At 39.6% G+C, this 20,959-nt stretch overlaps 4 protein-coding genes across 4 annotated transcripts; 2 read left to right on the top strand and 2 right to left on the bottom strand.

Moving 5' to 3' along the window:
• Positions 1–1,020: 1,020 nt before the first annotated feature.
• On the bottom strand, positions 1,021–2,836 carry LOC134791762 (protein abnormal spindle-like). Its single transcript, XM_063762913.1, has 3 exons — positions 2,725–2,836; positions 2,026–2,145; positions 1,021–1,512 (listed from the first exon to the last, which is right to left on the bottom strand). The coding sequence occupies exons 1-3, from the start codon at positions 2,830–2,832 to the stop codon at positions 1,240–1,242; spliced, it is 501 nt and encodes a 166-aa protein (XP_063618983.1). The 5' UTR covers positions 2,833–2,836; the 3' UTR covers positions 1,021–1,239.
• Positions 2,837–2,854: 18 nt separating this feature from the next.
• Positions 2,855–14,976, bottom strand: LOC134791561 (abnormal spindle-like microcephaly-associated protein homolog). The gene is made up of 8 exons (XM_063762610.1): positions 14,463–14,976; positions 11,465–11,662; positions 4,910–10,516; positions 4,040–4,235; positions 3,425–3,606; positions 3,250–3,366; positions 3,075–3,191; positions 2,855–3,016 (listed from the first exon to the last, which is right to left on the bottom strand). Exons 1-8 carry the CDS (start codon positions 14,478–14,480, stop codon positions 2,855–2,857), a joined length of 6,597 nt encoding a protein of 2,198 aa, XP_063618680.1. The 5' UTR covers positions 14,481–14,976.
• Positions 14,977–17,011: 2,035 nt separating this feature from the next.
• On the top strand, positions 17,012–18,952 carry LOC134791866 (large ribosomal subunit protein eL29). The gene is made up of 3 exons (XM_063762993.1): positions 17,012–17,172; positions 17,338–17,402; positions 18,779–18,952. Exons 1-3 carry the CDS (start codon positions 17,136–17,138, stop codon positions 18,896–18,898), a joined length of 222 nt encoding a protein of 73 aa, XP_063619063.1. The 5' UTR covers positions 17,012–17,135; the 3' UTR covers positions 18,899–18,952.
• Positions 18,953–19,603: 651 nt separating this feature from the next.
• On the top strand, positions 19,604–20,917 carry LOC134791867 (gem-associated protein 6-like). Its single transcript, XM_063762994.1, has 2 exons — positions 19,604–19,873; positions 20,007–20,917. The coding sequence occupies exons 1-2, from the start codon at positions 19,716–19,718 to the stop codon at positions 20,350–20,352; spliced, it is 504 nt and encodes a 167-aa protein (XP_063619064.1). The 5' UTR covers positions 19,604–19,715; the 3' UTR covers positions 20,353–20,917.
• Positions 20,918–20,959: the final 42 nt, after the last annotated feature.

The following is a 20,959-nucleotide window of genomic DNA, read 5'->3' on the forward strand; positions in this document are numbered from 1 at the left end:
TGGTCACAAACTTTAGGGTATGCACACACGAGCAACTTTGTCTCCGCAACTTGACTTCGACACTTGAGTGCGACAGAGACAAAACACAAAGTTGCTCGTGCGTGCCTACTCTTGGAAGTATGGATAGCTATAGTTTGTCGAAGGAATGTCTCATTTCAAACATAGACAGAGAGAATCATACTATCTTTGTCTTACACTAGTACTAGCACCCAAAAGAAATGGATGAGTATAGCTTTTTTTGTTCTTATTTACTGACAATTTGGTTTGACCTACTATACTTTCTCTGTACATGTTCGAGTCGCTACAGACCAGTATTGTATTAAGCCGCTGTGTATGTTGCAACGTAGCTTTTAAACGGGTGAACTAAAGGCGTGTCCAGACAAGTAAATTTTTCGCCAATCTGATTAAATTTGGCTCGCCGAATTCAACCGCCGATTATGACCGATAAAATAGGGTGCGGACGCAAGAATACCAATTTGTGACGCCAGTATTTTCATTTTGGGGCATTTTTTCAATTTAGAGGGTTCTAATATCACCATAAATCTAAAATTGGTGATTAAATTAGAAATTGACGCCAATTTCATTTCTGATCAAATCGGTCCATTTCATCACCCCGTCTGGACTCCACTTAATTTGGATGCGGTTACTTTAATTGAAAGCAGGTTTTCTAGTGGAGGTTCTTAGACATGTTTTATCAAAATCGGTTCATCCGTTTAATAGCGTTAGAGGTTTTAAAATGTTTTATTTGATGAAATAAGCAATAATCCGAAGTGTAGGTATGATATTATAGTTTAGCCAGGGACTGTCTCATTTCAAACATAGAGAGAAGGCAAATTTGGTTTGCCAGACTATAAAAGTGAATGAAAAAAAAACATCCTTATGCACAATTTATTACAAAATTAATGTTATAATAATATATTAATAGCTAAACATTAACACAAATCATTATTAAAGCAATAAACCCAAGCACAAAGCCACAAACATAATCCATTAAACATAATCATTAAAAATAACAGTCCGTTTGTTGCGTCATAACCTCGTAAGGCCCACCATACAGTTTCCCTATTTTTAATTTGAACCTTGTTGTATAGTAGATTAGGGCGACTTTAATTTGTTTTAGAACACAATGAAACAATAAATGCTACCTTATGTAGTTTTTGAAAGGTTTGAATTAGATTGTACATTGTAATGCACATTGAGCCCCACGAGGATAAATGTCATAATTATTTCTAATACAGATTAAAGCTTATATGTACGGAAGAGGCAATGTATGGCTTGTCGAGTGTCGACGAAGTACCGATGATGGTCAACCCTGGCGATGCCATAGTCGGGCTCGAGAGCCGGCAGGAGGATGGGGTTGTGGGAGAAACTCGCGGAGGGGTTGAACTTCGCGGGCGTGATGGGCTTGTGCTTGGTGGCATTGCTCGCCATTCGCTTGACACGGTCCACGTTGCGCTTGATGGACTCCATCATTTTGTGGTTCTCTGGTGTGTGAAGGTACTCTGTGAGGTCCTGGAAATTAAAATGTTTATGAAAATTTTATGAACATGACATAATAAGATTATTGTAACAAACCTTTGCGTTTGTGTATCAAAGCTAAACGAGAATATTATACTGAAGATATTACGTTTTATTTTAGTTAAATGATTGTAATTTAAAAATTTAATGACTTTTTGTAACAGATGTTTAAGAAAAACTAAAAATTGAAATATCTTAAAAATGATTTTTCAACGTATTTTTGGGTTATCCTGTATAATGTATATGATGTTAGAAAATAAACTTTAAAGCGTTAAACACGATTTAATCTTGTTGAAGTTATCCTTTCCTTACCAAAGTGTTAGGGTGGTATTCTATCTGTCCAATATCTTGGTCCAATGTCATTGCGTCTCACTCTCTCATTAAGCGAAATGTGAGACAAAATACATATTGGACAGGTGGAATACCACCCTCACACAACACAAAATACCACCTTCTGTTTTCGTTCAAAATAACGATGTTTTACGAAATAGTAAAATGATAATTTACCTCTCTTACGCCATCGTATTTGGAGAACAGCCACAGGTAAGTCGACAGGATGAGGAACAACTGAACCTCGCTGGTGCTGAAGCGCCACATGTACTTCAGAAGTGGAGGTATGTGTTCACGCTGGAATAAAATAATCTCTTATTAGAGATAAGTACGTTTTATTCCTCTGAAAGAAAGAGTTCATTTTTAAACCAAATGGCAGGGCATGTGGTACATAAATGGTTACTTTAGCGATTTCACAGACCTTGATATATTATAATTGTAATACCTTTAAACGAGCAATTCTTGTATATTTATTTATTTATATATATATTTCGGGGATCTCGGAAACGGCTCTAACGATATCGATGAAATTTGCTACATGGGGGTTTTCGGGGGCGAAAAATGGATCTACCTAGGTCTTATCTCTGGGAAAACGCGCATTTTTGAGTTTTTATATGTTTTCCTAGGAAAGCTCGGTCTCCTAGATATTAATTGTATTATAATATCAAAGAACCATGTGGGCTCATTGAGTTATTTACTTGATGTCTGCTCCAAGAGTAATGAGGTTGGCAACTGTCAAAGGTTTTAATATATGGTGCCAGCTTAGGTTTCCAGTTTCTAGTTATTCTATGGGATTTGCCTAGTTACATATATAAAAAAAAAACAAGAATTACAATACCTCGACAAGGGGAAAAGTAAGAAATGGTGAAGAATTACCGCGTAGATCTTGGGCCCCGTGACGCGATACCGCGTGAGGTTGGCGAGCACGGAGGCGGCGGACTTGAGCACCTCCACGCTCGAGATGGACCGGTTCATGACGGCCATGTAGTTGTATTTGTGTACATGTTCATTCATGTACAGAAGTACAACTGATGAATGAATGAAGTATTACCGCGTAGATCTTGGGCCCCGTGACGCGATACCGCGTGAGGTTGGCGAGCACAGACGCGGCGGACTTGAGCACCTCCACGCTCGAGATGGAGCGGTTCATGACGGCCATGTAGTTGTACTTGTGTACATGTTCATTCATGTACAGAAGTACAACTGATGAATGAATGAAGTATTACCGCGTAGATCTTGGGCCCCGTGACGCGATACCGCGTGAGGTTGGCGAGCACGGAGGCGGCGGACTTGAGCACCTCCACGCTCGAGATGGACCGGTTCATGACGGCCATGTAGTTGTACTTGTGTACATATTCATTCATGTACAGAAGTACAACTGATTAATGAATAAAGTATTACCGCGTAGATCTTGGGCCCCGTGACGCGATACCGCGTGAGGTTGGCGAGCACGGAGGCGGCGGACTTGAGCACCTCCACGCTCGAGATGGACCGGTTCATGACGGCCATGTAGTTGTACTTGTGTACATATTCATTCATGTACAGAAGTACAACTGATTAATGAATAAAGTATTACCGCGTAGATCTTGGGCCCCGTGACGCGATACCGCGTGAGGTTGGCCAGCACGGACGCGGCGGACTTAAGCACCTCCACGCTGGAGATGGACCGGTTCATGACGGCCATGTAGTTGTACACGCTGCGCACCACCTTCGGCGCCGTCTCGTTGTACATCATCGGGAAAACTTCAGTTAGGAGTTCTGTGGGAGGCAAAAACAGGTTTATAGAGTACTTGTAAAATAGTTAGTTTTAACTGCAAGTGCCGAGCAAGCGAAAATTTTAGTGAAGTGTAGCGAGGGACTATAGGTACCCGAGTTGCAAAAAACATGTGGTTTCATGTCACATATGGCACATACAGTTTTTCACCTCAGCAGCATATTAGAAGCATAATATACAATATTAAAAAAGACCCCCTAAATACTTCACAAATTACGCAAATAAAAAAAAACCTACACTCTTGTTTGAGTTGCAGAAGTGAAAAAGATTTCGTACTTAGGACAAAAATCGAGAGCGCAGAATGGCGGCTTGAATCAAGAGTGCGATGCGCGTTGGACGCGCCGCGTTCGTACCTCGCTCATCACGACCCACATATTATAGTAACGTAGCTTTGACTACATAGTACAACGAACTGACCGAGAGACCGGAAGGCAATGATGACGGACTCCATGTCGGCGAAGTTGTTGAGCACCTCCATGGCCTGGTCGTAGCGCTCCTCCAGCGTGTCCTGCGTGGAGCGCAGCGCGCCCTCGCGCCAGCGCCGGCGCAGCGCCGCCACGCGCGGGTTGTGCAGCGCCGAACGGGAGCGGACCATGTGGCCACGGAATACCGCCTGATACAAACAATACTGTAGCCCTAGTGAAAAAGGGTACAAGTCACGCGCAGCTCAGGTGTAAAAGGGCATAAGTGTTACGTGGAACTTACGCCCTTTTACAATTGCGCTGCCCGAGACTTGTACCCTTATTCACTAGGGCCACAGTATATTACCATGGTTGGCTAGAGTCACAGGCAAAAATAAAAGGTATGAGTACAGTTTCTTTAGTCTGTTGCTACTGGCCAGACTTTAAAAAAGAAAAATCCAGATTGAAATCTGCAAGAAGCAAAGCTAGCGACACTCAATATGGTTCGGTAACAATCTTTTAGAGTCTATTGCACAGGGTTAGCGTGACGATATATTTATGATCGCTTTTTATAGAATTACTAGGAAACTCAAATTATTTTATGTAAATATTTTGATTTGTGTTATTTCAACTATAAACGCGATTTTACTAATTATAAACTGTATTAGATGTCGCTTACTAAAGAAAAAGTGACCAAGGCATCCAGTGCATTGGATACTCAAGCAACAAGCTCCCAGTCCTGGGCACTGTAGGCCTTAGTCACTCTTTCTGTCGTATAGGACATCTATTTCAGTTTACGCTGTATATAGTAATTTGAAAGTCACGTGACGCCATTGATTATCAATAACTTGAATTCGAATTTAAATCAAACAGTAATTATGCTGACCTGGATTTTACATGCTGCCCAGTGCTGCCTCTGTTCCTCTCGAATCCTGAGCAAGTTTTCTTTCATTAAGGATACTTGTTTCCTAACCAAGTATCCCCTGATTACTGCTTGCAGTTTGGTGACAAATATCCTCTTCTGGACAAATTCATAATGCATCTGTCTTGTCAGAAGCTTTCCTCGCCACAGCCTTTGAATGTACGTTACATGTTTTCTATAGTTTAGATAACGTGATTGTACCAAGTACCGTCTAAAATTGCTCTGTATGCATATGGCCGCCGCTTCTCTACGTTGCTTGAGTATCCGTTGTAAGTGGTCTAAATAACGCTTTCTTACAATAACGCGTTTAGCGAGAGCCTGTAACTTAATAATAATCGATCTGATGCGAAGATATTGCTCCCTCGTGTTTCTCGCATGTCTATAAGACTTGTAAAACCTTTGAATTGTCACAGCGGCGTTCTTTATTACCAACCATTTCTTGCGAGCAGAATACATTCGGAATGTCGATTGGATTTTGGTGGCACTCTGCCTAACTCTTAAAAATTCTTGCCTAACGCCTCGGGCAGCTAAGTTGGCTCTGAATCTCCTTTGGACTGCGATTACAACTTGTTTCAAACGCAAATACTGAGTTCGGACTTTCCTAGTTTCTATTATGCTTCTGTAACGTCTTTGTAAAAGAATAGCCGCCGCTTTTTGTGTTTCGTATGTCAACCTTTGTTTTTTGCCTGCAGTATAAGCTTTGAAGTATCTTTGAATGGTAACACAGGCGGACAAGGTTCTTCTAAATGCGGCTTTCTCTTGCAACATCAGGCAACGTGATCTATATCTCCTTTGTATACATACAGCAGCAGATTTTGTTTGTAAATAGCAGGCCCTGCAATTCCTCATGGCAAGCAGTCCCTTGTATTTATGTTGAACTAAAATAACTGCTTGTCTTAATCGTAAATATTGATTTCTTAGTCCTCTTCCCTCCAAACGCGCCTTATAGAACCTCTGAATACGAATGGTAGCTTTCAACATTGAAGCATATCTATGTTGCTCAGACTTCATTGCTACTTGTGCTCTATACCTTCTTTGTAAAACTAGTGCCGCGGATTTTAATTTCAAATATGCTGTGCGCTCTTTCCTCGTGGCAATTAGAGCTCTATACTTCTGTTGTACGACGGTTACTGATTTTCTAAGATTTTCATAATCACTTTTTACCTTTCTCATAATCAAAAGGCTTCTGTACCGTCTCTGTACACAGATTGTATTCTTTCTCAAGGCACAGTACTGTTGTCGTGTTGTAACAGTCAGTTTATATCTTCTGTAGAAATCTTGTATCACAATAGCTGCTTCTCTTCTACGAAGATAGTCTTCTCTTTGCTTTTTAGTTTCTAAGTGGCCTCTGTAAAATCTTTGAATGGTAACAGTTGAAGCTTTTAGCTTTATGAATTGTTCCCTTACATTTTTCATTTCTACGTAAGATCTATAATAGTTCTGAATGCGAACAGTGGCAGTCTTTATTCTAAGATATTCTATTCTCTGCTTTTTGCCCAAAACATAGGCTCGGTAAATTCTCTGAATAGTTACGCAAGCCTGTTTCGACTGCTGATACTGCTGTTGTATTTCTTGGCTCTTTCTGCAATTTTTAAACCAATTTTGTAATTTAATCGCTGCCATCTTCTCCTTCTGGAATTGGTTCCTCTGTTGTCTTCCAACAACTAGAGCTCTGTAACGATTCTGGATTATTATACTGGCTGCTTTCAGTCTTGAGAATTCTGATTTATCTTTTTTCATTTGCAATCTTGCTCTGTATTTTCGCTGGATCAAGATACTTGCCGCTTGAAGCTTTTGATAGCATGTTTTGCATTTTCTCATCTCCAGCAAGGCTCGGTAATGCCTCTGAATGCATATCGCAGAAGTCTTTAATTTCATGAAGGCAGCCTTCTCCTCTCTCATCAAAAGAAGACTCCTATAACGTCTTTGTAATACTATAGCGACAGACCTCATCTTCATATAAGCATTTCTTTCGACTTTTCCCAGTACATACGCCCGGAAATGTCTCTGTATCGTAATTGTTGACTGACGCTGAGTTATGTAAACCTGTCTTGTTTCCTTCATTATTAGATAAGACCTGAAGCGTTGCTGTATAATACATGCAGCCTTTTTGATATTCACAAATTGAGATTTTTCTTTTTTCATTAGCTGGTGTGCTCTGATTCTTCGTTGTAGAGTTACTAATAAAGACATCTGTCTTTTAAACTCTCGGCGAACTAATCGGCCTCTGTACATAGCTTGTGCTTTTATTGCAGCATTCTTCAGTCGTAAATATTGATCACGCTCTTGCCTCATTTGTGTCATCGCTTTATAGTATCTCTCGATAGTTTGAACAGCGAACTTCAGCTTCTGATAGATCGTTTGTTGTCTTATCATTCTATACTGTTTTTGTATAACTATAGCACAATGCTTTTGCACGGCTAGTTTCTTCATCTCCTCTTTCATCAGTAATTTACTTTTATATCTCTGTTGGATGAGTATAACTACTTTTCTCGTTTGCAAGTATTGTTTTCGGGCAAGATAGCGACGCACCAAGCTCTGTACGAGGATGATGTTCTTTAAAGTCTTCTGATACTTAGTGACGCATAACCAGCGTCTAAAGTTGCGTTGGATTTCAATGGCAGATTTCGTTCTCAACTCCTCCCTTTCCGATCTTAATTTCTGAAGGATCTCTTTAGCTTCATTCATCATTTTGATGCCTCTGTACCACTCTTCGATCCTCAACACGCTAGTCTTGAGTTTGAGCAGGAGAGTGCGGCACATCCAGCGCCGGCAGTATTTCTGGATGATGACTGTAGAAGTCGTGTATAGTTGCATTTGCTTTTCAACCAGACGGTTGTACTGGATCCGTTGCCACCAGCACTGGATGGTGCGCGCCGCATTGTCTAACCGCTGCCGCTCACGTTCCTCCGCCATCCTCTTCTCTACGATAACCTTGTACTTCTTTTTCCACCAGGTTTGGATTACGTTTGCGGCGGACTCGAACAGCGGAGCTCGGAACACGTGTATCAGCTGCCAGAGGAGCGACATTGTTTTCTCCCTGTGGCCGTCGGCGATGTCAGTTGAAGTGATCTCACCGACAATCACGAAATTCGCGTCTTTGAGTGCGTTTAATGCCACCTGGACGTTGTGTATTTTCTGCAGTCTGGAAATTGGGGGCGTCCTCAGTTGGTTCAACAGGCCATTCTTCATCAGGATTATTTCCATGACCTTTGTCAAGCGGACGCCGTCTCTGATGTCGACCGCTATGTTGTGGACGGCGTATAAGTATTCGTCCAGATACGTTTGCTTGTGGCACACCACGTAGCCGAGCGGTCGAAGGTGCCTCGTTATGTCGCCAATGCCGGCGATCATATCCCGCGTGAATCTTATTACGATCTCTCTGCTCTCTTTGCAAATAGCGTTGCGGCGGAACAAGCAAGGGTCGTGAGATATCAGCTTCCTCTGCTTAGCTTGGTCCAAAAAATAAACCAGCATAAAGAACTTCTTTAGAGTGAATTTCTTGATGGCTTCCATATAAGCTGGCAGCAGCTTATTTGGCGCCGAAGCTTTTGAATGCTTATTTTTAAGGAATGGATTCTTGAACATCCTTTGAATGATGAAAGTCGTCAGACCATCAATGTCACTGTTGGATTTCAGAGGCAAGACCAGGCAATAGAGAGCTTCGAGCCCAATACGAAGCCACAGAGGATTGTAGCACAGTAGAATCTCCATTATAGCTTTCTGTAAGCCCACATCTAGATGAAGATTGCGGTCAGTCCTGATCACTATAAGCTTTTTCTCGATTTGCGCGGTTAGTTTCTGGAAGACTTGACATATTTCAGGGCTCAATAGTAAAGCTTTTGCAGCTCTTCTAAGACTGTCCAATCTGTGGCTATTGTGGTAAGCGCTCGAGACTTGTTCTTTTGTTGGTGCGAGCGGCACTTCCTTGTTCCTATTCTCGATCCACGCTTTGCCTACATCGATCTTCTGTTCGACGTTGCAGTCGAGGTCGGCGGGAGGAGTTAAGATGTAATTCAGCCACCGTTTGAACTCTGTCTCGAACTTGGACACCGCTTCCTCGTCGTAGAAATAAGTTGACGATAAGAAGGGGTCCACTGTAAGAGACTGAGAATATACATTCCCGATGAGATTCTGTGATATATTTTGATTAATACTTTTGTCAAAAGTTGTGTTCGCGGGTTTGCTTAAAGCAGGGCGAGAGACCGACGGCCGACCGGTTTTAGTTCGTCTCTCTGGTTGCGAAACTGGCACTTTCCAAAGCGTCGGGTCAGCTCTCACGTCTTTCTTGGACCAACAACTTTGTCTGGCTGAGGATACCGAGTCTCTATCGCGTGTGGCATTGAACGTTCTGTTCACTGTAAACGTGGTCATTTGTTTATCGGTTTTATCAAGAATTTGGGTGTCAGAGTAATGATTTTGACTCTCTTCAGGAATTGATTGAAGAGGAGGAGTGATCGAGCGAGGCGGCGATTGCGGTTTGGTATAAGCTCTAGCTTCACTTCTCCACACATTAGTTTCGAACTTTCTAGGCTCATTTCTCCATACGTTAGTTTCAAACTTTTGTGGGTAGCTCGGGTTTTTATCCCATTCTCTTCGTTGGTTATACTCTCTGAAGAGTGACTGTCTACATTTAGTCGGGTTTTGGTCCTTCATATAGAACACAGGATAATCTAGCGCCACGTTGGGAGATTCTTTAGTGTACGTGTCAGAGCTCAGTTTATCAAAGTCCTCGATTATGTCCTGGGTATCATTGTTAATTTTAGGGACAAACTTCCTCTCAGTGGAAAATCTTTGAGGGCAGAACGAGAGATCGCTGATTCTAGAAAACTCTGTGTTGATAGAAAAGTTTGGGCTGTGCAGTTCTTTAGGAGATGAAGTGTTCGGGATTTTTTTATCTATGGCAGTGGCGGTTTCTAAATAATGGTTCGGGCGCTGATGTTGGTTTGCAGTCAACCATTTATTGGTTGGTTGAGACGACGTTACGAACATTATAGAATGAGGTCCTGCGTTTTCATCGTTCTCTTTATTGTCTAAGCTGTCTTCCTCGCAATCAGAGTTCATGCTGAGTATAATTTTAGGCCCTTGCTCCAATCTTTCACTCTTTGTAAGTGTTTTTAGAGGTGTGAAAGAAAGTTTGTCGAAAATATCGCCGCCGGGGCTCAACTGTCTGTTCACGGGTTTCAGTACATTGCTCGGCACTGGCGCTTCTTTCGTTACGTTCATGTAACTTGACGCGTTATAGGTTTGCTGCATCATTTCCTTTTTCATGCCTGAAAATATTTCTGATGTATTGAAATGAATATCAACACTGTTGAATGAATCAAATGGGCATCGCCCGAGTTGCGAGTCCGCAGTGTACTCATGAATTCCTGATATGTTTTCTTTATTGTATGTTTTAAGTTTTTTGTATTGACTTGGCTGGACCACTTGCGCGGCTCTCTTCACAGCGTGGACGATAGCCTCAGGTTTCCTTTTCTGGATAGCTACTGGGGATCTCTTTAATGGCTTTTTCACCTTTTTCCCAGGAGATACTCTGAAACTCTTTGGCTTGTTTTTACCTTTGATATTCTGAAAACAAATAAAATTCCGTGATTTATTTAAAAAATATATTTTGATTAGGCAATTTTTAATATTAGGTGTATATTTTGACCCACGATCGATCGTATACTATGCATTATGTTGCGATAAAGTAAAATATAGGTAGTTAACTTATTTTAATAAGAACTCCAACAGGTACCTACAATCATACCGTCACAGAGGGCATACCGCCAACAACGAATTGCCTCTATTTGCTCTTACATATTCGAGCGATGCGTATAAGGAAGATAATGATTTTTGTTTTTAATTACGATGTTGGCAGTATACCCTCTGGGATTTGGGTGAAAAGTGTTATTTATCCTACCAAAGTTGTCCTAAATATTTCTTACCACAGCCGATTTCAAAACAACAGTAATCATATTGACCCCTCTTCTCGTTGGTGATGTGGATGGTCAGCCGCAGCGCTGTGGGCTGCGTAGGGCTCCACAACATAATCAGGCAGTAGCAGGTGTCTGGCTCCAATCTATCTAATCTCCAGTGGAATCGTAACCTCATACTTTTATAACTAACACGGGACTTAAGAACCTATCAACGTGCACACTAGCGCCACTGCTAAATAATCGTGATTATTTAAATTTAACGAAAGATATTTAAAAAAGGGAGCCGCTACGTACTGTATTGTATTTAAGTACCTTTTGAATACATCAAACTAGTTTATATGTTGCTGGATTCGTCAATCTAGGCGTCCAAAGTTAAAACGGCCGTTGTTGTTTTGAGTTCATAGATCGACGAATCCAGCAACATAAAAACTAGTTTGATGTATTCAAAAGGTACTTAAATACAAAATACAGACCGTAGCGGCCCCCTTTTTTAAATATCTTTCGTTAAATTTAAATAATCACGATTATTTAGCAGTGGCGCTTGTGCACGTTGATGGGCTCTTAATCGTAAGCTAATTTATTTTTAAAATTTCCTTACCATAGCCGACTTCAAGACCACAATCACTTCATACCGGCCCCTCTTCTCGTTGGTGAAGTGGATGGTCTCCCGCAGCGCCGTGGGCTGCGTAGGGCTCCACGACATGGTCAGGCAGTAGCATGTCTCTGGCTCCAGTTCCAGCCAGTCTCCAGGCTGGTGGATCTGCAGCCCTTGCGGCAGGCTGCGAGCGAGGGTTACCTTGAACAAAAAGCGTTGATATCAAATGATATTTATCTATTGCTTGTATGTAAATTGTAAATGCATCTTGAGGTGTAAAAAGTGCCCTATTAGCCAATTTACTAAATAAATGATATAAATAAATAAATATTGGGGACATCTTACACAGGTCGACCTAGCCCCAAACTAAGCATAGCTTGTACTATGGGTACTAGGCGATGATATAAACATACTTATATACATAGAAAATAACCATGACTCAGGAACAAATATCTGTGTTCATCACACAAATAAATGCCCTTACCGGAATTCGGACCCAGGACCATCGGTTTCGCAGGCAGGGTGACTACCCACTAGGCCCTTGCTAGGAGGATAATACTATAGTGGCAAAAAAATACAAGCAATATTATTGCTTTATTTATTATGGGTATTCCCTTACAGCCAGTTGTTAATTTCCTGAAAGTTTTGTAATATATTCCCTAAGGCCTTATGAGGAAATGTGTGTATGGTGACAAATTACTTTATCAAACTCGTATCAGTTATCTCACGCAAAAATCACTCTTATTTTAAATACAATAAAGTTCAATATTACATGAAATTATGTCACATACGAGTATGACGGAGTAGAGTTGTGTATGTAGAATAAACTGAATCACTGTGTATTAATTTTAAAACGACGTAAATGCATTGGGTATAAAGTAGAGGGTTATTGTCCTCTGCCTCATATTCCATTTTCTCATTAGTAAGAGGTGAGTTTCCCTGTTTTATAATAAATATTACAATTATTACTTTTAATAATTACCTATGACAAACTTTCATTATATTTATTATTGTTATACCTATGTATATGTCATTAAAAAAATATTAGTTTAAAATTTAGAATCCTTTGTAAAGAAAAGTAAACTTTGTTAACAAAGGATTCTAATGAGATTAATTAGGATGTTTTTCTAATCTCTCTCTTCATGTACTTAAATATGTATGCTATTTTCATTAGAGTAATGAGTTCATGGAGTCAGGGTCATTAAATTTAGTCAATACACACAATATAAAATACAATGCAATATGAATGCCAAATCCCCATTAGGTTTTTCTTTTAATCATTTGTTGATACTAAACACAATACAGATACAAGATGATAAACAGGCACTATGATCCAGCTTGTTCTAGGGGTGCCACACGAGCATACCTTAGTAAAGTTAAATTATTTTCTAGTTTAGTTATTCTGTTGATGTTTATTTTATACCTAATTTATTACAGCAGTTTTTTCCTGAAGCATATAAGGAAACTTATTCGTTTTATTCCCTCCCTGACTAATGGTTACTTTGAATTTATTATTCATTATTCACTTTATGTAATAAAAAAAAATATATTAATGTCTATTTGATTGTATTTTATGTTTCTTTTTTTGCTGTTATTATAATATTACGATTGGTAAAAATCAGGCCTTCCAAAATTTCATACATTTTAACTGCAGATATTCAACAGTGGCACTCTAATAGTAATCTGTACTAACAAATTTACTGCAGAGCGCAGTGGTTTACCTGGCCACCGTGATTTTAAATTATCAGTGCTTGAGCCACATGAGATAGTTTGGAAACTTTCCTAGTCTAGATTGACCTTTGGATCACTCATTAGTGAAATATGGACTACCACAACTAGAAGGTGGAAGTAATAACTCATTTCCCTTCTTCTTTAAAAGGGATTTTTTTAAACTTCACTCATCATCATCATTGTTTTCTAACCTAGCAATATGCTTTGAAACTTTATCATCAACCCCAAAATAGTACTTACAAAGTATTATTTGTAAGTAGCCAGTTCAATAGTCGGGTCCACACAGAGCGAGCATATGTGCGAGGCAATTTCTTCAGGCAAAAAACGGTCAGTGAAGTCGTACCTCGCGCGTAAGCTTGCTGTGTGGACCCGGCTAGTTACAAAGAAAGCTGGTGGTGATCACTAGTATTAGGAAAAAGTATTAATAATTTAATTTATCAATATAAGAACTCCCTAATTGTAATTAAATATTGCCACCCAGAATCCAATGACTGGTTAGAATCCTAGTTTTCATGATACTTGAATTGCTCTGTTAATTGATCAAAGAAATGATAAGGTAAGGGAATGAGTAAGGTGTACAAATTTACTTACTAGTCAAATTATTTTTAAACTTCTTTCAGCAATAACTTCTTAAATCATGTCGCCAATAGCGACTAACAATTTCATGTGAGTGTAACTGTTATGATCTAAATATTATAAAATGTTCCACGAAACTTAGATTCTTAAAACATGTTTTTTTTTTGTTATAAGCCGTACCGTCTTTACCATAAGGGCACACGGGGCCCGTGCCTAGGGCCCCCATCCTCGGGGGGCCCCGAAAGACAGACAGTAACAGAATATTTGATCACCTACCCATAATAAATAGAAGATCATAGTAGAAAAATTATAGTTTAATTTGCTTTCTTCACTTTCCAAAAAGGCCCCAAATTCTTATGTGGGCCCCAGCATAGTTTAAGACTGCCCTGGTTATAAGTGGTTGTCTCCATTGATCTAATTAAATTATCATTACATGCAAACAAAACTATAGTTCGTTTTTTTTAGCATTAGAAAGAAGGTAAACAATCTTGATGTGTCTTTTTATTCTTATGAAAGCAAAAGAATGTAAAAGATTGTATATGATTTATAAGTCTAACATATTTGCTGCGACTTATTTTTCAATGGTGATTTTTAATAAAAAGACATATACAAGAACGCTTACCTTCTTTCTAATGCTAAAAAAAACGAACTATAGCATAAAAAAGTTAATTAATATAAATTGTGTTCACAATACCTGTTGGGCATGTTTCATGGGGTTTAACACTTCCAAATTCCGCTCACATGATGTCCCAATGAGAACATTATCAAACACCACTTGTGGGGGCCTAGAAAACGGAGCCAAAATCAATCTTGGGCATTCCTCATCAGGATCTTCCTTCCGAATATTTTCAGTACGCCGCGACCTCCTAACATGTTCTGGCGTGTTATCGATCTAAAAGAACACCAATTCAACATTAATTAAGTACAAAAAACGTTATTCAAAATGAGATCACCACGAACAAATATTTTAACTTACTTCAAAATACATGTTGACAACGAAGGCTTACGAATACTAATCTAATAACTTATATTCCAGTGCTATAATATAAACTATACATTTTAAACACTAATAATATCTAAATAGCAACAAAAGTTGTTATTAAATTTGAGAAACAATGAATTCGTAACGTTCGTTCTTCAGTTTCATATATTTTGAATTTTAACTGTCAAGTCAGAGTCAGTCAGTATAAAACTTTTTTTTCATATGGTAACACGAAGGGTACTACGCACTGTGAGGACTATTTAGTTTCCCATGTTAAGGCCATAACGCCCATAACACACTATCGCACCGCACCGCGACCTTGGTGCGTCGCACGCATAAGTGAGAGCGAGAAAGAGATATCTGTTTCTCGCTCTTACTTATGGGTACGACGCACCAAGGTGGCGGTGCGGTGCGATAGTGTGTTACTACTTTTATAAAGAGTAAAATCACTACTCCTTATTATAAAACAAAGTTCCCCGCCGCGTCTGTCTATTTGTGTGTTTGTATGTTCACGATAAACTCAAAAACTACTGAACAGATTTTCATGCGGTTTTCACCTATCGATAGAGTGGTTCTTGAGGGAGGTTTATGTGTAAAATTTGTTAACCCGTGCGAAGCCGGGGCGGATCGCTAGTGTTATAATATGATTAATCATCATCATCACAGGCCTTTCCGTCTATTGCAGACGATTTATACATTGCTGTATAGACAATGCGTTTGGTGACTGTGGAGGCCGATGCGTGAGCGGCACGACCTCCCACATTTTTGTCAGAAAAAGCTCATGCCATCCGAGGTTCCAGTCCCGGTTTGCCTCCTGTGACACCTTGTGCTATCTAAAGCATTAAACCAGGCTAGGTCGCATAGCCTTCTCCTTCCCCTCCACAACACGCTCGCGCCATCCATCACGGTCTTCAGCTAAGGCTTCCCAGGCATGGTGGTCGATTTTAAATGCAGACATGTCTCGCTTGACACAGTCTTTAAAGCGCAGCATCGGTCTTCCCACGTTCCTTTTAGCATACACAACAAGACACGTCGAGGTATTCTAGAGGGTTCCATCCGGTGCACATGCCCCAGCCACCGCAAGCGTCTCTGTTTGAGAAGAGCGGCAAGACTGGGCAGCTGTGCTTTTTCAAGAACCCTCTGATTGGTCACGTTGTCCTGCCAAGTTATGCCTAAAATGTTGCGTAGACAGCGCATGTGAAAAGTGTTGAGTCGTCGCTCCTGTTTTGCATACGTCGTCCAGGTTTCTGCTCCGTACAAGAGTATACTTAGAACGCAAGTCTGGTATGGTATATGATTAATATGTTATAATAAAACATATATAGATGGTCAAGCAAATCTTGTCAGTAGAAAAAGGCGGCAAATTTGAAAAATGTAGGCGCGAATGGATCGTCTCATAGAAAATTTGAATTTCGCGCTTTTTTCTACTGACAAGATTTGCTTGACCATCTATATATGTTTTATTATAACATATTAATCATCACCATCACCACCATCACCATCTATATATCCTCTAGCGGCCGACCCCATAAGAAAAATTGGTTGAGTCAGACCAAGAATAGTCTGCAGCGGATTTGATAGCCCACGCAGGGCAAGTGTTATTTTAAACGTCAAAAGCCTCCTCCACACTCGTGCGCGAATCACGGCGCGAAGCCGCGAACGCGAGTGTGGAGTCGATTTTCGCAGACAGCGAAATCGACTCCACACTCGCATTCGCGGCTTCGCCCGCGATTCACGCGCATAGTCTGGAGGGGGCTAAACTTCTATGAAATTATGACGTATAAATGACACTTGCACTGCGTGGGCTATCAAATCCGCTGCAGACTTTTTTTTGGTCCGACTCTAGTCAAGTTTTAATGGTATTCTATTAGAAAATATAATTTGTTTTTTTTTTTAAATCGAATAAAACAAATCATAAGCATTTTTGTTCTATGTGCTATTATAATGATTAAAATTACGATGTAGTTAATTTGTATTAAGTCCTCTACACACTCATGTGCGAATCACGGCGCGAACTCACGAACGCGAGTGTGTAGTGGGATTTACGTGGGATGTTATAGCCATAACACACTACCGCACCATTTATGTGGAGCAAAAATAATCACAGTGCGCTTTGTTTGATTATAGAGTTGGCAAAAATACTTGCATCCACAAATAAAAAGCACACTTGATGTCTCTGCCTATCGTTTCTTGACATTGACAGACCATTGACATATTCTTTCAATAACTACTTCTCCGGCCGTAGGTGTGTATTCGTGTTATTTCCAATAATATCGAATAAATCGTGAAGTGTACCTAGTGTTTGCACTGTAAATATTTTACAGGCACTCAGTGGTATTGTGTTTATCCAAGTATTTCTTGTTACAGTTCCGTGAATACTGAAAAATGGCGAAGTCCAAGAACCACACAAATCATAACCAAAGTAAGTAAACAACACGGTTCTCTTTATAGAATAGGCACAATATAATAAGAACTCTAGTTTTAATTGTTTGTATTTGTAAGGATCTGGCTAATTGTTGCAGTTCTTATGGTTTTCTTTGATATCTAAAATTGATAATAATTCGACGTTTGTTTTGCCTCCTTTCAGACCGCAAGGCCCACAGGAATGGGATCAAGAAGCCTAAGAAGTTCAGGCACGAATCTACCCTTGGAGTAAGTAACAAAAATCATAATTTTCTATTGCCACCAACAATTCATCAGCAAAAGTAATACAAGAGTACATATTTGCCACTAAACATAAGCTACACATATTTATTTACTAATGTGTAAATAAATTACAAACACAAACAACTGCCGAACCATACTTAGTAATGAATAAACGGCTTTTTTATTTTATATATATTACAAGCTTTTATTTAACTTACTATGTATGTAAATTGTACCTATGTACCTTTACTATGTTTTTATGGTTCAAATCTTGCCAATTTTCAAGTTTTCAAAGAAGCTACTTTGCTAAGAAATTTGCACACAGTTTTGAATGATTCATGGTTAGTTTCACTAGACTTATGTATATCAACCAGGATATGAACCATGATTACCTAACTTTGAGGTAATCACAGTTCATATCCCGGTCGATATAAGTCTATTTGCACACATGTAAGTTGGGTGACAATGTAATAATATGGTACCATTGAACTGATCTGATGATGGAGACAGCAGGTAGCTATTGAAACTCTTGGATAAATCAATGCAACCTAATTGTGTTTGGGGTTCGCTCCAGAAGAATGGTTCGCTCCATGTTTCTTCTCCGAAAGGGTTGCCTATGACGGTGGATCCGTAATGTTCTGGGGCGGCATTTTCTACGACGGGCGGACAGCGAGCACAGAGCTGGTTTTTGTGCCTGGCGGGGGCCGTGACTATGGATTGACCGCTGCCAAGTAAATCACTGATACCCTGGAGGAACATGTTGTTCCTTATGCCGGTATTTTTGATGAGGGGTTCATCCATCCATCCATTGAATGCGTGTGGGACTACCTGAAAAGGAGGGTTCGGAAGCGGAATCCTGCCCTGGTCAATGTTGAAAAGCTGAAGGCCGCCTTGCTGGAGGAGTGGGACGCTATTCCTCATTATCACATTAAAAAATTAATTAGGTCTATGAGAAACCGCTTGATTTGTGTAAGGAGGGCTATGGGTGGCAATACCAAGTGTTAATTTAATAATAATAATTTATATTGTATTAAAAAAATGACTTTTATTCTCAACTTTCCTGATTTATTTTTGGAGCATTATGCCACTACTTTCAGTTTTCTGATTTTTTTAAATCTTCAGATTCGAAATTTCATTGAGATTACCATTTTTCTAATGCGTTAGATTATACGCTTTCAGTTGATACCAAAATTTTCAGAATCTGGTATAGAATTACAAAGATATTGGGTGCAGACGAAAACACGCAAAGTGATGCAATACTTTTGCACGCGAGTGTACATTAAGTAACAAAACCTTAAACACAATTTTAATTGGCACTGTTGATACAATGTGTCAGCAATACCTAGATGCGCTGAACTACAACGAAATTATTCTCTTTACAGATGGACCCTAAATTCCTGAGGAACCAGAGGTTCTGCCTGAAGGGCAACCTGAAGCCCGCCAAGCAGATCGCGAGGGCGGCCGAGAAGAAGGCCACGAGGGAAGCCAAGGCCAAGAAATGAACATCTAGCTTATAAGATAATAAACACCTAAAAAAATAGTTGTATTATTTCATTTCTCACACTGGATCGTATAATTATTATGGACTATCTATCTAGTATAAATGCACCCTAAATGATACCCTTTGTTAAAGTGTAGAACTTGGAGGTGTAGAAGTACCTATCTCATTCATATGAAGGTTGTTATTGGGCTGTAGCCGTGCGGCTACAACCTTCATGCATTCTGAGTTTCTGACAAGATTCACGATGACGCGCAACCCACGATAGGCGTGGCGTTCAAAGGGTTAATTGTATCTTTTATCTAGCCTGGCTTTGTCTACATCTATATACCATAGTGTGACAGGGACAACATAATAAAAATACTATTAGCGATACAACAACGGCTATAAAACCACGAAGTGAGTGTTACGGTGTCTACAGTTTGGTCTAGTATTGTATTCTTTCACTACCTATTATATATACTCTGGTCTACAGATTACCACGACCTTGGTGCGGTGATGCGCACGTATCGATAGTATGTAAGGTAGTCGCCGTACGTGCGTTAAGGACAGCTATGAGTTAGAGTGAGATTAACAGATATTTTGACCGCACCAGGGTCGCTGTCCGGTGTGGTAGTCTGTTATGGCTTTATATTTTGTTAACTTTAAAAACTATCCTTGGTCCAGTAAAAAAAAAGCAGAGGTGACAATTTGACAGTGACACTGATAATTCAAAAGTCAAAACATGGAGTCGCCGTTGCCGGCTAACGCTTTATTTGACCAAAACTTCAATTAAAAATAAGCAAAAATACCTCTATTGACGTAAAAATTGGCAAATAAAAATGGATGAAGATCAGCAGGCTTTAGTAAGAAATTTCGATTCAATTAAAGATGATCCAGAAACCCTACTTTCATACGTCGATAAGTTTGTGAAAATCCAAGTTATAAAAAACAGGTGTTTTACGGGCTTTCTACATTCTATTGATCCTATTAGTCTCAGGTAATTATAAGGCAGATATTCTTATGAAACCTACATTAGTTTAATTGCATGTAGTTGAAATTTGGCACCAGTATTAAGAGATCTTAGTGGATAATGCTACCACCGTATACACCATAAAAATTGTTATTTCCAGTGTTATTCTCTCAGTACCACATGAAGGAAGTTACCGAACCACTGTTATACCTGGGCATGCAGTACAAGATATACAAGAGGAAACCCTAAGTGATGATATCAAGCCACCTACTCGGAAAGCAGTAACAGAGCCAACTGAATCTGACAAAATCCAGCGAAAAGCTCAGCTGATAGCCTGGTTTAAAAAGAATTTGTTGCCATTAACAGAAAATGGAGATGATTTAATAATTGGGAATGTTAGTGTGCTCCCGCCATACGATGTAAAAGACATTTGTGCTGAAAATCCGGTGGTATTTATGCAGTTTAGAAAACTAATGGAATCAATGCCTCCTAACTTTCAAGCTTAACATATTACTTTGTATAGGTATAATTGTTTGTATATAGATAATAATGATATTTTGAAGTGAATTTATTGAACTATAGATAGAATAAAATCTGTTTACATTATGCTGTCATGCTTAGCAAATCTACTATATATAGTGCATGTGAAAAATAGATTAAATGTGATATAATTTTCACATTACACTGGTGAATTATGATTGTTATATCAGCAGTCCTAGGGGGTAGAGTTTAATTTCCTAAACTTAATAAAACAGAGCTTAATAAAAGCGGTGGTGGCCGAGTGGATATGACGCCCGACTTTCAATCCGGAGGTCGCGGGTTCAAATCCTGGCTCGTACCAATGAGTTTTTCGGAACTTATGTACGAAATATAATTTGATATTTACCACTAGCTTTTCGGTGAAGGAAAACATCGTGAGGAAACCTGCATACATCTGCGAAGAAATTCAAAGGTGTATGTGAAGTCCCCAATCCGCATTGGGCTAGCGTGGGGACTATAGCCCGAGCCCTCTCGCGCATGAGAGGAGGCCTGTGCCCAGCAGTGGGACGTATATAGGCTGAATTATTATTATTATATAATAAAACAGAGGCAAGAATATTAAATTTCGTCCAG

The sequence above is a fragment of the Cydia splendana genome, chromosome 6 (genome assembly GCF_910591565.1).
Source record: "Cydia splendana chromosome 6, ilCydSple1.2, whole genome shotgun sequence".
In the NCBI taxonomy this organism is placed as follows: Eukaryota; Metazoa; Arthropoda; class Insecta; order Lepidoptera; family Tortricidae; genus Cydia; species Cydia splendana.